This window comes from Eptatretus burgeri, chromosome 9 (genome assembly GCF_056783735.1).
Source record: "Eptatretus burgeri isolate ZD-2024b chromosome 9, Ebu_testis_v1, whole genome shotgun sequence".
In the NCBI taxonomy this organism is placed as follows: Eukaryota; Metazoa; Chordata; class Myxini; order Myxiniformes; family Myxinidae; genus Eptatretus; species Eptatretus burgeri.
Window position 1 is genome coordinate 890,240 of NC_140969.1, and position 13,027 is coordinate 903,266.

The 13,027-nt window shown below is 43.7% G+C and overlaps 1 protein-coding gene across 9 annotated transcripts in view; it reads right to left on the reverse strand.

Annotated features, from left to right (window-relative positions):
- Positions 1-13,027, reverse strand: part of LOC147019404 (rho-associated protein kinase 2-like) — a 184,076-nt gene that overhangs the window by 131,837 nt on the left and 39,212 nt on the right. For all 9 annotated transcript variants that reach the window (XM_085893836.1, XM_085893841.1, XM_085893839.1 and 6 more), the window contains exons 5-9: positions 11,437-11,574; positions 5,719-5,894; positions 5,230-5,314; positions 4,982-5,126; positions 4,754-4,892 (exon numbers count right to left, since the gene is read on the reverse strand). In XM_085893836.1, coding sequence (XP_085749962.1) covers positions 4,754-4,892; positions 4,982-5,126; positions 5,230-5,314; positions 5,719-5,894; positions 11,437-11,574 — 683 coding nt within the window. The remainder of the gene's footprint in view (positions 1-4,753; positions 4,893-4,981; positions 5,127-5,229; positions 5,315-5,718; positions 5,895-11,436; positions 11,575-13,027) is intronic.

A 13,027-nucleotide genomic window follows, 5' to 3' on the forward strand; every position in this document is an offset into this window, starting at 1 on the left:
CTGTCTGTCTGTGTGTCTGTCTGTCTGTCTGCGTGTCTGTCTGTCTGCGTGTCTGTGTGTCTGTCTGCGTGTCTGTCTGTCTGCGTGTCTGTGTGTCTGTCTGCGTGTCTGTGTGTCTGTCTGCGTGTCTGCGTGTCTGTCTGTGTGTCTGCGTGTCTGTCTGCGTGTGTGTGTGTCTGCGTGTCTGTGTGTCTGCGGGTCTGTGTGTGTGCGTGTGTCTGTCTGCGTGTCTGTGTGTCTGTCTGCGCGTCTGTGTGTCTGTCTCCGTGTCTGTGTGTCTGTCTGCCTGTCTGTGTGTCTGTCTGCGTGTCTGTGTGTCTGTCTGCGTGTCTGTGTGTCTGTCTGCGTGTCTGTGTGTCTGTCTGCGTGTCTGTGTGTCTGTCTGCGTGTCTGTGTGTCTGTCTGCGTGTCTGTGTGTCTGTCTGCGTGTCTGTGTGTCTGTGTGTGTGTCTGTGTGCCTGTGTGTGTCTGCGTGTGTCTGCGTGTGTCTGCGTGTGTCTGCGTGTGTCTGCGTGTGTCTGCGTGTGTCTGCGTGTGTCTGCGTGTGTCTGCGTGTGTCTGCGTGTGTCTGCGTGTGTCTGCGCGTGTCTGCGCGTGTCTGCGCGCGTCTGCGTGTCTGCGTGTCTGCGTGTGTGTCTGCGTCTGTGTCTGTGTCTGTGTCTGTGTCTGTGTCTGTGTCTGTGTCTGTGTCTGTGTCTGTGTCTGTGTCTGTGTCTGTGTCTGTGTCTGTGTCTGTGTCTGTGTCTGTGTCTGTGTCTGTCTGTGTCTGTCTGTGTCTGTCTCCCCCCCCTCCCCCTCTTCATTGTGCCCAAGGTGCAATTCGACCTCGAAAGCACATACCGTAGCCCTCGGGAAAGCTGGTAATTTGTTATAGGCTTGGGCATAGGATCAATCAACTACAACTGCGCAGAACAATTTGAAACTGAGGCGGCTCTCTCCCAACAAACGGTTGATATCTCGTGTCCCAACGGAACTCGAAAGAATGCAGCAATGGGCCTGGCATTCGACAACTACGATGAGATTTGCTGTACTTCGTGATAGCTTGCACAACACAATGGGAATATTGTATCAAATTGAGGACCCCTCACAGGAACGAGTCAGCAAGTAACCACTACAACTGCCATGGCCATCAAACTCCAGCAACAGCAAAAAGAGGAAGCTGGATGATGCTGATGCTATACTGACACCATTAAACAAGAAGCCATGCATGAGGGACAGTCTTCCAGAATGTAGAGATGCAGAGGAGGCTCTTCATCACAACGTAACAAGTTAAAATGAGGATTTATTACGGATGATACGTCATACAATGTGGTTGGAAAACATACCAATGTGGTCTGGATTCAATGCTCAGTACTACAATGACCATTTACCACATGTAGTCCATTGCATGCCAAATTTACAACAGTCACCAACAAATTTAGACGTTGTGGTCGAGACGCTGCATCGCACAGCGATGTGCTAAAGAATGCAATTGACGATATGCAATTGTGTCTCATGATCGGAACATGTTATGATAAGAAAATTCATTCTGCAGAGTACAATGATATTTTTACTATGTTTGTTTTGGAGCCTTCCGCATCCAGATGGCTTTCTTCAAAGCAATCGCAAAGTTTGTTGTTGCTTCTGGAAGTCTAGAAATTCTGAAAGAATGTGGTGTATTAGCAGCTGGGTCTCTGCATGGCTTTCTATCTGGCACTCCTAGCCCTTGCATTTCAAGTCCTCCATTTTCGTTCCTTCCTGACAATGACCAAGTTGTATGGAGAGGTGAAGGCAGTACTTCTGATCTTTTTGTCTGGTAATGATGAGACAGCATGGGAGGTGATGGACAATCCAATAGTGGACAAGGTTCTCCGAGAGTATGGCGAGTAAACAAAGAAAAAGATTGGGTGAACACGGTGAAACTGCGCAATTCTGGCTAACACGTGTTGACTACATCCAAGAATAGACTCCGTTTGTTTGAGGAATTCGGACCAACAACATCGACCTATTCATGGATGCTTTGTCCAGGATCGTTGGACTGTTGTTCATTACCAACAATGTGAACTATACACGATGGATTACCAGATATGATGCAGATTTGCAGGATATGGACAACACCCATCCCAGTGTTTGGACTATCCTCGATAAGGGTGCTTTCACTGTGAGAAGGAGCACAGATGACTTTTCTAGATGGCCCATCATTCTCACACTTGAACAAAAAGTAAATTCTGACGCTGCATCGAGATTGACAGGAACTTCAGCAGCCACAAATAATTACAATGCACGTCTGCAATGGAGGCGAACAAAGTCGCTCAGAGCATCAATGGTCACCACTCTGAATGAAATCTCAGGCATGAGCACAGTCGACACTGGTGCCGCCGAAATGCACCGAACAAGGATGAGAAGAGACGATGGTGATTTGGAGAAACTTATGCAATCTATTCAGATCTGTGCCATTCAAAACTTATGCAATCTATTCAGAGAAAGTCTCACAGGTGTGTTGTGCAATATCCAGACAGGTAAAGTATCCAGCATGGCTATAACGCAGTACACGATTGTACACGCAGTACACCTTTCATTGCACGAGGAGGGAGAGAAGCAGTATGCTGTATTCAGAGGCCTGAATACAGGATACTGCTCGCTTTGAGCAACCAAACAAGAGAAACAAAATCTTCCAATTTCGAACGTGACGATGTCGAAAACAGACGGGCAACAAATAAGAAAGTCGCCGAGTTGAAAAGCATGCCTGACTTACTGGGACGGCTCATCATCTTGGCACAGAAACAGAAAAATCTATCTCCAGCACATGCTATCTTACCCGTTCACTTCTGTGCCGTTGTGGCTGTACTGCACAGATGAAACCATGGCCAAAACAGCAGAGAGGGTAAATTTCTTCAATATTTGGAAGATCAAGTCGAATCTGGGGAGCTGTCAATGGTTGATGCCTGCATTATTGACGGCAACTTATTGCACTCGTTAGCTCTGAATATACCTCACAGCTTTGGTGGCCTTGCTCAAGGCATCCTGATCCAGTTCACTGCTTTGTCGACGACGCAGACATCGTATCCGATACCAATGCCAGTCCATCAATCAAGAACATATAATGGGAGAAGAGAGGCTCCGATGACATAGTCTACTCCATCACTGGCCCAGAACAAATTCATTCAAAAAACTGAGTGATGTCTTGAAGTCACCCTCTTTTAAAGCACCAACTGCCCGACTTCTTATCAAGAGAGTAGGCAAAAATTGAATACGAAGCCATTATCTGAAATCTCCAGGTTTTCATTGGCTTTGATAAATGTGTCCAGGTTTGTTCAATGAAAAATCATGTCATCACAGAGGAAGTTAAGGTCCAATCAAGCAGCCAGAATGAAGCAGATACCCGCTTGTGTCTCCACATCAAGGAAATCATGACAGCTCCGGCATTCAATGGCAACTTTGTGAGGATTTCAGACACCGATATTGCTTTCATACTCTTTTTCCACTGCCACAAATATCGGGCAAGAATTTGGATGGACATGGATTCCGGAGCAAAAAGAAGCTATGTGGATATTCCTTCTATTGTGGAGGGAGAAAATAGGACGAAGTATTACACTGCCCTCCCTGCCTTCCATGCCTTCACCAGATGCGAGTACACACCAGCTTTCGTTAGGCTGGGGAGAGTTTGACCGGCAACATTTCTGAAGGCGAGTGAGCAATTCAAGGAGGCGTAAGCTACTTTGGCCTGTGAGAAGAAAGTCAATAAAACTACACCGTATGCCAATTCACGTGTAGCATGTACAGTTTGAGGAATGAGACCTCACTGGATCGCACTCAGTTTCTTGCCTTCGATAAGGCCCATCACCCATCCAAGAAATCCAAAAATCCACTCGGCAAATTGAAGGGGATTGCTGCCAGCAATTTACCACCATGTAGAGCCACGTTCCTTCTTCATGTGCAGCAATTGGCATTTGTGGCAAGGACGTGGGCACATCCTGTTGAACAACAGATGGCTCAATCTCCTGAAGAGGGTTGGGAGCTATTAGATTGTTCCTACGTTATTGTCTGGTTTGAGAGTCCGTAGCTCCCTGAGAAGCTCGATGGCGAAATGGAGAATGACAGCGATTGCGAAGGTGACGATCACCTGTCTCCATCATCGGTCGATGACCGACTGTCGACAAAATTTCAGATGCTGTTCATACAATGAAGCCGACATCCATTTGTTGAAGTTTCATTGAAAAGTTTGCAGACATTTTGCCTAACATGTTTGTTTACAGCTTGATACATTTTATTACAGCCACTGCAAATTACTTTAATAAGATTCTTAAGACCCTTAGTCTGATTAATTTTCATTCTTAAGTAGCTGATGCTTGTTACATGTATGGTCAGATTTTGTTTCTGTCAATATCCTATTTGAATTCATTATTCTAATTAAAGGTATAATTGACACTAATTAATGTCATTGTTATACTAAGTAGTCTGATCTCTATTAATTATTAAGTCGCGTTTCCATTCCTTGTAGGATGGGAGAAACCGGAAAATACGAGTTTGGTGAGTGGACTCGAAAATCTAAATAAATGTGTAATATGGTGCCACTTCAATCCGGTGCCAAGGGCACAAGTCTAGCGAAACTTAAGAATCAGCTTTTCAAGCTTCGGAAAATGGAACCACACCATTGAGAACTTTGTTCCTGATTATCTAATTAAACCAGATCTAGCTCCCTGCCTATAATGGAAGATTGATATCAAACAAGTGCCGCATTAATCCCCCTCACCCCCACCATCAAATAATTTACCTCTCTGTCAGGAAAGCGCAGATGAGACTTTCGGCATTTTTGGAAATATCCACATCACTGGGAAATGTCAGCGAGTTCTCATGGTCCATTATCTTTCCATAGGTTCCGACAAGCGATTCCGCATAAAAAGGAGTGTCTCCTGCACGCCAAAATAATTGGTATAAAATGTTTGCTCAAAGAAACACAGCTGAGCAGAGGAAAAGCGAAAACGAGCACGCCTGGACTTACCAACAAGGATTTCGTATAAAAACACGCCGACAGACCACCAATCGCATTCCCGTCCATAATAACCGTGACCTCCCTGGGATTTCAAAACCTCTGGGGAGATGTAATCCGGCGTGCCGACGGCCGTTTCACATCGCACCATGCCCTCCTGTCACAGATGTCAGACATGTGATCATGTGGTGTGTAAACCCTCTAACCCCTCCCACCCACACAGACACACACTGAGCAAGTATGTACGTAAAGAATCTCACCGAATTCATCTTCATGCAAGTGCCAAAGTCTGCCAGCTTCAAGTGCCCCAGCTTGTCAAGGAGCATATTGTCTGGTTTCACGTCCCTGCGGACAAAGCAAACACATGATTATCGCACGCGTGTACGTAGGACAAGCTCTGTCACCAGAAGACACACACCATACAAGACCAGGAAATCCAATCAATTGTCCCCCAGGGGCTGAAAATAATGGAAAACATACTTGGGATGTATTTTTAAAAGAAAAACCAAGAAACGAAACATCCCACAACGGTGGCAGCCTTTAGTTTATGAACTGCGGTTAAATGACAATGATGGAGGTGATGGTTAACGGGAGTGGAGGGCCAGCATAAAAAGCAGCATCTAACAGCATAATCTATAGATAAGGACACATGATCACAGAGTCAGTTGGATAATTTCATGATTCCTTGGATGAGAAAAGGAAATGCAAACAACAAAAAAATGCAACTTGACAGAAATGTCACAGCTTACCTGTGAATAAAATCCATGGAGTGGATGGCATCGAGGGCAAGCACGACCTCAGCCGTGTAGAAGCGTGCCCACTTTTCTGGCATATCATAATTGCTCATGAGGTTTACCAGATCTCCCCCTGGCATGTACTCCATGACCATGTAAAGGAATCGATCGTCTTGAAAGGCGTAGAAGAGCTTGAGGGCAGATGAGTGAGACGGTTCGTTTATACGGAAGGGATGCACGAGGAGCATGCACACTCCATCATATACTGGGAAGTTTTATAACATCCGACAATCTTGATTCGTGCAGTCTCTGAATGGTCCTTGTATTTCAGATTAAAGTAAAAGGATGTCTCATTGTCCTTGTCCTGCATGTAATATTCCTGCCAACTGTGTCAAAAGAAAAGTACAAAGTTTCATTAATTTGTTCAAGAATCACTAATACCTGGTACGTCGCAACATTTGGTTGGTTCGCCATAGCTGCATCCACCACTGAAGGTGGGTGGAGGTTAACGTTTTTGCCCATCTGTTTATTTGTCTGTGAGCAGGATATCTCAAAACGTTATGCACGGGTTAGGACAGAATTTGATGGATGGGTTGGGTGTGTGACGAGCACAAATTGATTCTATTTTGGTGAAGATCCGAATACGGATCCGAGAATTTTTCAAGTGATTTCACCATCTCAAAAAATTATGCACGGATGACAAAACTTGTTGGATGAGCAGGGTAGATGACAAGAACAAGCCGATGAGATTTTGGTTCAGGTTCGGATGCAGATCCAGCCTATCAGTGGGATACAAAATGTCTTTGTGATCTGACAGGTCTAATTGTGTCGTAAACCTCCTTAGAGAGGTCTCGTTTGCAGAGTTGAAAGTATTTTCACCATTTGTTGCTCCAAATGAGATGTGCGGTCACATTCAGTTGTATTTCCCAGGTGTTGGAATTTGGACACATTGCTCAAAATCAGAGCCATTTTCTCAACGTAGTCACTATTATTCAGAATAACCATGGCAGAGCCTTTATCTGGTTTGCAAATCTGGATTTCAGGATTGGATTTGAGGTCACGTATAGCGACCAGGTAATCGCACTGCATATGGAAATGAGACAAATCGTTTGGAATCCCACAGTAAGTGTGTGTGAGATCGGCTGCTCTGCATTCAGTGCTTTGTTTGCCTCATTGGATACTGGTACGTGCTGGAACAGCTGAGCATACAGAATCTCGAACTCTGCAAACATATCCTCTCGCTTGATGTTACAATTTGGAACAGAGACAACCAACTCAGGCTTGTAAGAATATACATAGTACGACGATTACCTGTGCCTCTGCAACTGGTCACCACTTACTGAATAATCCTCAGTATGCAGAGCAATATCGTATTGGCTGGTTTAAAATCATGAGTAGAGGATGCAGTTTAGGTCACCTTCGTGCAATGGTCAACTCACCTTCGCCACATTCATCAGGTCAACCAATCCTATTATTTGAAGATCGAAATAATTTGTCCGAACTTTCTATCTATTGGTCTATGTTGACCTCAAAATTAATAGGTGGTTGAGTTCAGTGACGTCATTTGCAAATAGTCTTCAAATTTCAAGTTTCAAATCGGATTAAAATTGACAATTTTAAAAACAATTTAATAATTTGGCCGATTTTGGATTGATCTTATGACCTGTGTTGACCTTTGGACGTATGCTAACCTCAAAAGCAATAGGTCGTTGAATTCACTGAGCTGATATGCAAATCCTGTTCAAATTTCAAGTCAATCGGATGAAATTTGAGCATTTTAGAAAATTTGCCTCAAATCGGCCTAGTGGCCTATGTAGACCTTTTCTATCGACAGAATTTTACGAAACTTCAATGTGGGTCCGTCACAGGATCGGTGACATTAATCTCTGAAAATTTCAGAACGATCGCTTGAGCGGTTTTGGCTGGAGGTGAGCGGACAAACAAACACACACACAAACAAACAAACAAACAAGCAGTCATAGACTGGTACTTACGAAATCGTCAACTTGACCTCTGACCTTGTCTAATAAAAGCTATCTCTTGAGAAGGTAGCGACGCAAACCAGAAGTTTCAACGATGATTTTGTACCAAACCATCAAAAATCGAATGTTTTGGATGTTTGACCTCACTGTGACCTTGACCTTTGACCGATTTTGACCAAAATCTAATCAGCGCTAGCCATCACCCTCCTGAATCACGTCGTGTAATTTGACATTGGTAGCTTCTTCCGTTCTCGAGTTATCGTGCCTACAAACAAACAAACACACAAACAAACACACAAACAAACAAACAGAAACGGAACTGATCAATATACTTACGAAATCTTTAGATTTCGTAAGTAACAAACACACAAACAGATGACGGAAGTCAACAATATACTTACGAAATCTTTAGATTTCGTAAGTAACAAACAGACAAACAAGCCGGTAGGCGACGAGGGATCTGCTCGGATCGAAGCACTGGATACGATGCTTTTCATTCTGACCGATCCACCGACGAAGATTCATTGCCAAGACGTATTGGTTCACATACAATTGTTCCTCTGCCTGGCAAGATTCTTCCTATTGCGTATTTTGCCAACTGGCACTCCTCATAACAAATGGCGGTAAGTAGACACCCAATTTTTGAAGGACTACCATTTGAAAAATAAAACTCTTCTTCTTTCGGCTGCTCCCGTTCGGGGTCGCCACAGTGGATCATCCGTATGATCCGCATGGTGATTTGGCACATGTTTTACGCCGGATGCCCTTCCTGACGCAACCCTGGTCGCCTCTCACGACACAGGGATAAATCAAATTACACGTACCATTTGAAAAATAAAACCTAAATCAAAAATCGGCTCGAGTAAAATTTTCTAAGTGTCTCGAAGTATTTAATTCCGAAGTCTCGTTTCTCCACATTCAAAACTGTAGGACAAGTATTGAAAATAGTGAACGTGGTTTTTCGGCCACTGCATAGCAATGGGTGGTTGCTTAGCAACGAAACTCAAACGCACACACTCCCAGCCCATATGGCACCTGTTTGCCAAGTTTCATCGAAATCAGTTTGCTGGTTTGTGCTGTGGAGCCTCGCGTTGCAGACACACACACACACACACACACACACACACACACACACACACACACACACACACACACACACACACACACACACACACAAACACACACACACACACACACACACACACACACACACACACGGAAAACCTGATAAACTTCTTTCAATGCTCTTGTTTGACCACCTCCTGAGCCACACATCATTAATAAGCCACGCCCACTTTCCTACGCCACTCCCACTTTTCATCAACCAAGTCCACTTTCCCTAAGCTCCGCCCACTTTCCTAAGCCCCTCATAAAAAATGACGGTAAATAGACACGCGATTTTTGAAGGACTACCATTTGAAAAATAAAACCTAAATCAAAAATCGGCTACAGTAAAAAAATTTTAAATATCTCGAAGTGTTTAATTCCGAAGTCTCGTTTCTCCACATTAAAAACTGTAGGACTAGTATTGAAAATACCGTATGCGGTTTATCGGCCGCTGCATAGCAACGAGCCTCGCGTTGTGCTGTGGAGCTGTGGAGCCTTGTGTTGCAGACAAAAAAAAAAAAAAAAAAAAACACACACACACACACACACACACACACACACACACACACACACACAAAACCCGACAATAAGGGATATCTAGCGAATCCAACAAACCGGACGATTACAATATCCTGCTCCCTCCCTCTGGGGGGCTGGATAATAAGCATTAATATAATTTCTTGGTGGTTGCTAGGATATGCAGTGCAGCATGTTAAAATGGGTTGTGAATGACAGTTTTAATATTTGAATAACAGTATGAGTCAATGGTTAGATGGAGGTCCTGTGTAATGGACATGTCTACAAGGTATAGTGTTTATCGCTTCATATTGTTACGAATTCTGGCCCGCCTACCTCTAATGGCAGCCGTGTCGCCCACCAGACGGACAATTCAGTCGTGACCCTCCTGGAACTACTGCCAGGAGCCAGTCACGGGTGGGGGTTTAACCTCACCACAACCCAGTCTGCATTCCACCCGTTGGTGGTGGTGGTTCGGTTGTGGTTGATGGTTGAGGCGATCGTGGTTGTTGTGATGGTGGCATGGTTGACATTGTGGTTAAGGTGGTTGTTGTAATGGTGGTTGAGACGTGGTTGGTTCAAAATAACGACAGAAAAGAAAAACGGCTATCTCAAAGAGTCGCAGCCCGCTCAACACGAAGAATTCCCTTTAAACAACGGTGGGGACCTATCTGCACATAAACTTAGCATCATAACTGATCTAAGGACCCTTTATGGTGTATTGCGAATTTCCACGGCTGTAACAATATATTATCATAAAGTGATGTATGATTAAAGTTATTCATCTATCTATAATTCCAGCAATCTCTTTGTGTCTGTCTGTATGTGTCTGTCTGTATGTGTCTGTCTGCGACCGCCGTTTCTCGACAACCCCTGGTCCAATCTAATTGAAACTTGCCGGGAATATCGCTGGGGACCTGAGGATGTGCCTTTTCAAGGTTTGATATTAATCTGACAAGCACTTCCCAAGTTACAGCCATTTATTTATCAACCAATGACAGACAGGACACGGTGCTATGATGTCACAATTTTTTTTTTTTTTTTTTTTGCACGTACGGGCACGCACTAGTATGTAGTAATACAGGGTGGCCATGAAGTCTGGAAACATGGTTAATGGTGAGCACATGTCTTGGGACTGTTTTTCTTTGAAGACAACATAACTGGTGAGACATATCTGATCATGTTACTTGACCAATTAATGCCGGCACTTGATGGGCTGAGGGAAGGTCACCCAGAAAGGTTCCAACAGGATGGCGCACCACCCCATTACGCCGGAGTGGTGAGGGAATGGTTGGATGATAATTTCCCGAACTGGATTAGTCGACGTGGCCCTGTGGAGCGGGCTGCACGCTCGCCAGATCTGAATCCTCGTGATTACTTCTTCTGGGGTACGCTGAAGGCGTGGGTTTATTCAGTGAAAATCAAGAGACATGAATCATCTGAGGCAACGCATCACAGATGCATGTGCAGGGATTGATGGGAACTCTACATTAATGCATCGCGTTCATTGCTATTGTACACACTGCATTGAACTGTGCATTTCTCATGAGGGACAACATTGAATATGTCATGTAATGTCAATGAACGTACCATGTATTGTAATGTAATGTCAAGAAACCATTTATAATGTGGTTTCACCGATGGTTGCAGACTTTATGGCCACCTTGTACTATAAATAAAAGTCATAATGAATGAAATAAGTTTGAATTAGGATATTGCATTGCCGTATTGACTGTCTGTCTGGACACAACCTTGAAGTTGGATGTGTGTGTGTGTGTGTGTGTGTGTGTGTGTGTGTGTGTGTGTGTGTGTGTGTGTGTGTGTGTGTGTGTGTGTGTGTGTGTGTGTGTGTGTGTGTGTGTGTGCGCGCGCGCGCGCATATATTGTTGTCTGGCTTCCTTCTTGGGACGACGGTACAGTAATTGGTCTACATTTTATGTGGTACCGATGTATCTGGTACAATACAATGGAGAGCTGTCATGAACAGATACAAACAAAAGTGAAAAGGTTTTACTATAATAGCCAGAGTTGATGGAGGAAACAGTTCAAAACATTTTAAACATTTACAAATGTAAATTGATGACATGTAACATTCTTGAAATGGTGATGATGCAGATCACCTGCATACCTGTACAACCCACGGGCTGTTGGCAAAAGCCATGATGTCCCGTTCCTCCCAAAAGAATGCAGATTCTGAGCGTTTTATCATCTCAAACTTGTGGAGCAGCTTCATCGCATACACCTTTTGTGTCGACTTGTGCCTCACCTGCGGGCACCGTGACGTGCTATTAAACAGAATGTGACGCAGACTGAACACAAGTCACATTAAAAAAACCCTAAAATTTATGAGAATACATCAGGATTTTTTACATCAAGAATGCATCAGGAACATCAGGATTCTGTTTTACCATTTGTCCTGCAAATATTTGTGCAGATCAGAAAGTGAACCATGCTCTATACAGAGCATTGCTGCTGCCAAAGCAGTTTCTATGGCTCGGGTTACAATCCTGGATGGGTCGCAATTCCGACACAGGAAGTCAGGACAGGAATTTTGAATAAAATGGATAAAGCACAGACAGACAAGCATAGGTTGGCAACCAATGTGCAAGCTTGATGAGCCTAATGGATTCCCTCATGTATTGAAACTCGTTATGTTGAAGCTGCAAGGAAACTCATATTATAAATAGGCCACGTATATTGGAACATGAGTTGAAGTATCCACCAGGTGTTGCCCAGGGAAATTCAACGAAATACTCTAATAATTAAATGTGTTGTTGACAACAAATCATTGCAACCTCAATGTCCAATCTTCACAATACACATTACTTGATCGCTCCCAGGGAGAAAAAAGAAAAGAAAAAAAAAAACGCTGGCAGTGTACAAGCAAAATACCCAATCGAGGCCTGAAGGACAATTATCTGGTTTTATCTGGGGACAAATTTTTATCCAAACATAACCCTTGACCTTACTCTGGAAGAAAGAGGAGGCCATGCAAAGTTTGGTTGCACTGGTTCCAGGGTGATACAGGAGGCCAGGGTCCAAATGCAGATACGAACAAACAAACTTTCTTCTTTAAGTATATTAGATAGCAGAGTACCCACCCTCTGGGTGGATCGAATTTGTGCATTACTTGTTGGAAAAAAAAGTATAGTCTGTGTTTCGCAAGAAGACTATAGATGTTTGTATGGTGTGCCCTTAAAAGGTTCTACATGGTCTAAAGGGTACGTTCCAATAGTAGTTAGTGTCTAAAGAGTAGAAAGGGTCCACGTGGTCTAAAGCTCTAAATGGTCAAGGGTCCAAGCTGTCTAATCTGTCTGAAGGGTGGAAGGGTCTTAGAGGGTTTAAAGGGTCTAAAGGGTCTTTGAGGATCTTCAAAGATTGAAGGGGGTCTCAACAGTCTAAAGGGTCATAAAGTTTAAAAGGTACATTGCAATAGTAAGTAATTAACAGACATTTAGTAACACGGCTTAACGGATGGATGAAGTCTTAAGGTTATTAAAGGGTCTTGGGCATCTCAAGGGTCTTTGGGGTCTTCAAGGTCTTTAGGTTCTTTGGGGGTCTGAAGGATTTTTAGGGAACTTAAAGGGTCTTCAAAGGTTTAAAGGTTCGAAAGATTTGAAAGGTACATCGCAAAAATATGTAAATAATGTTCGTGCGTGTAGTTAGGGTCCAACTGATGTTCAAACGGTACGTAATTAATGGACATAGTCACATGGCTT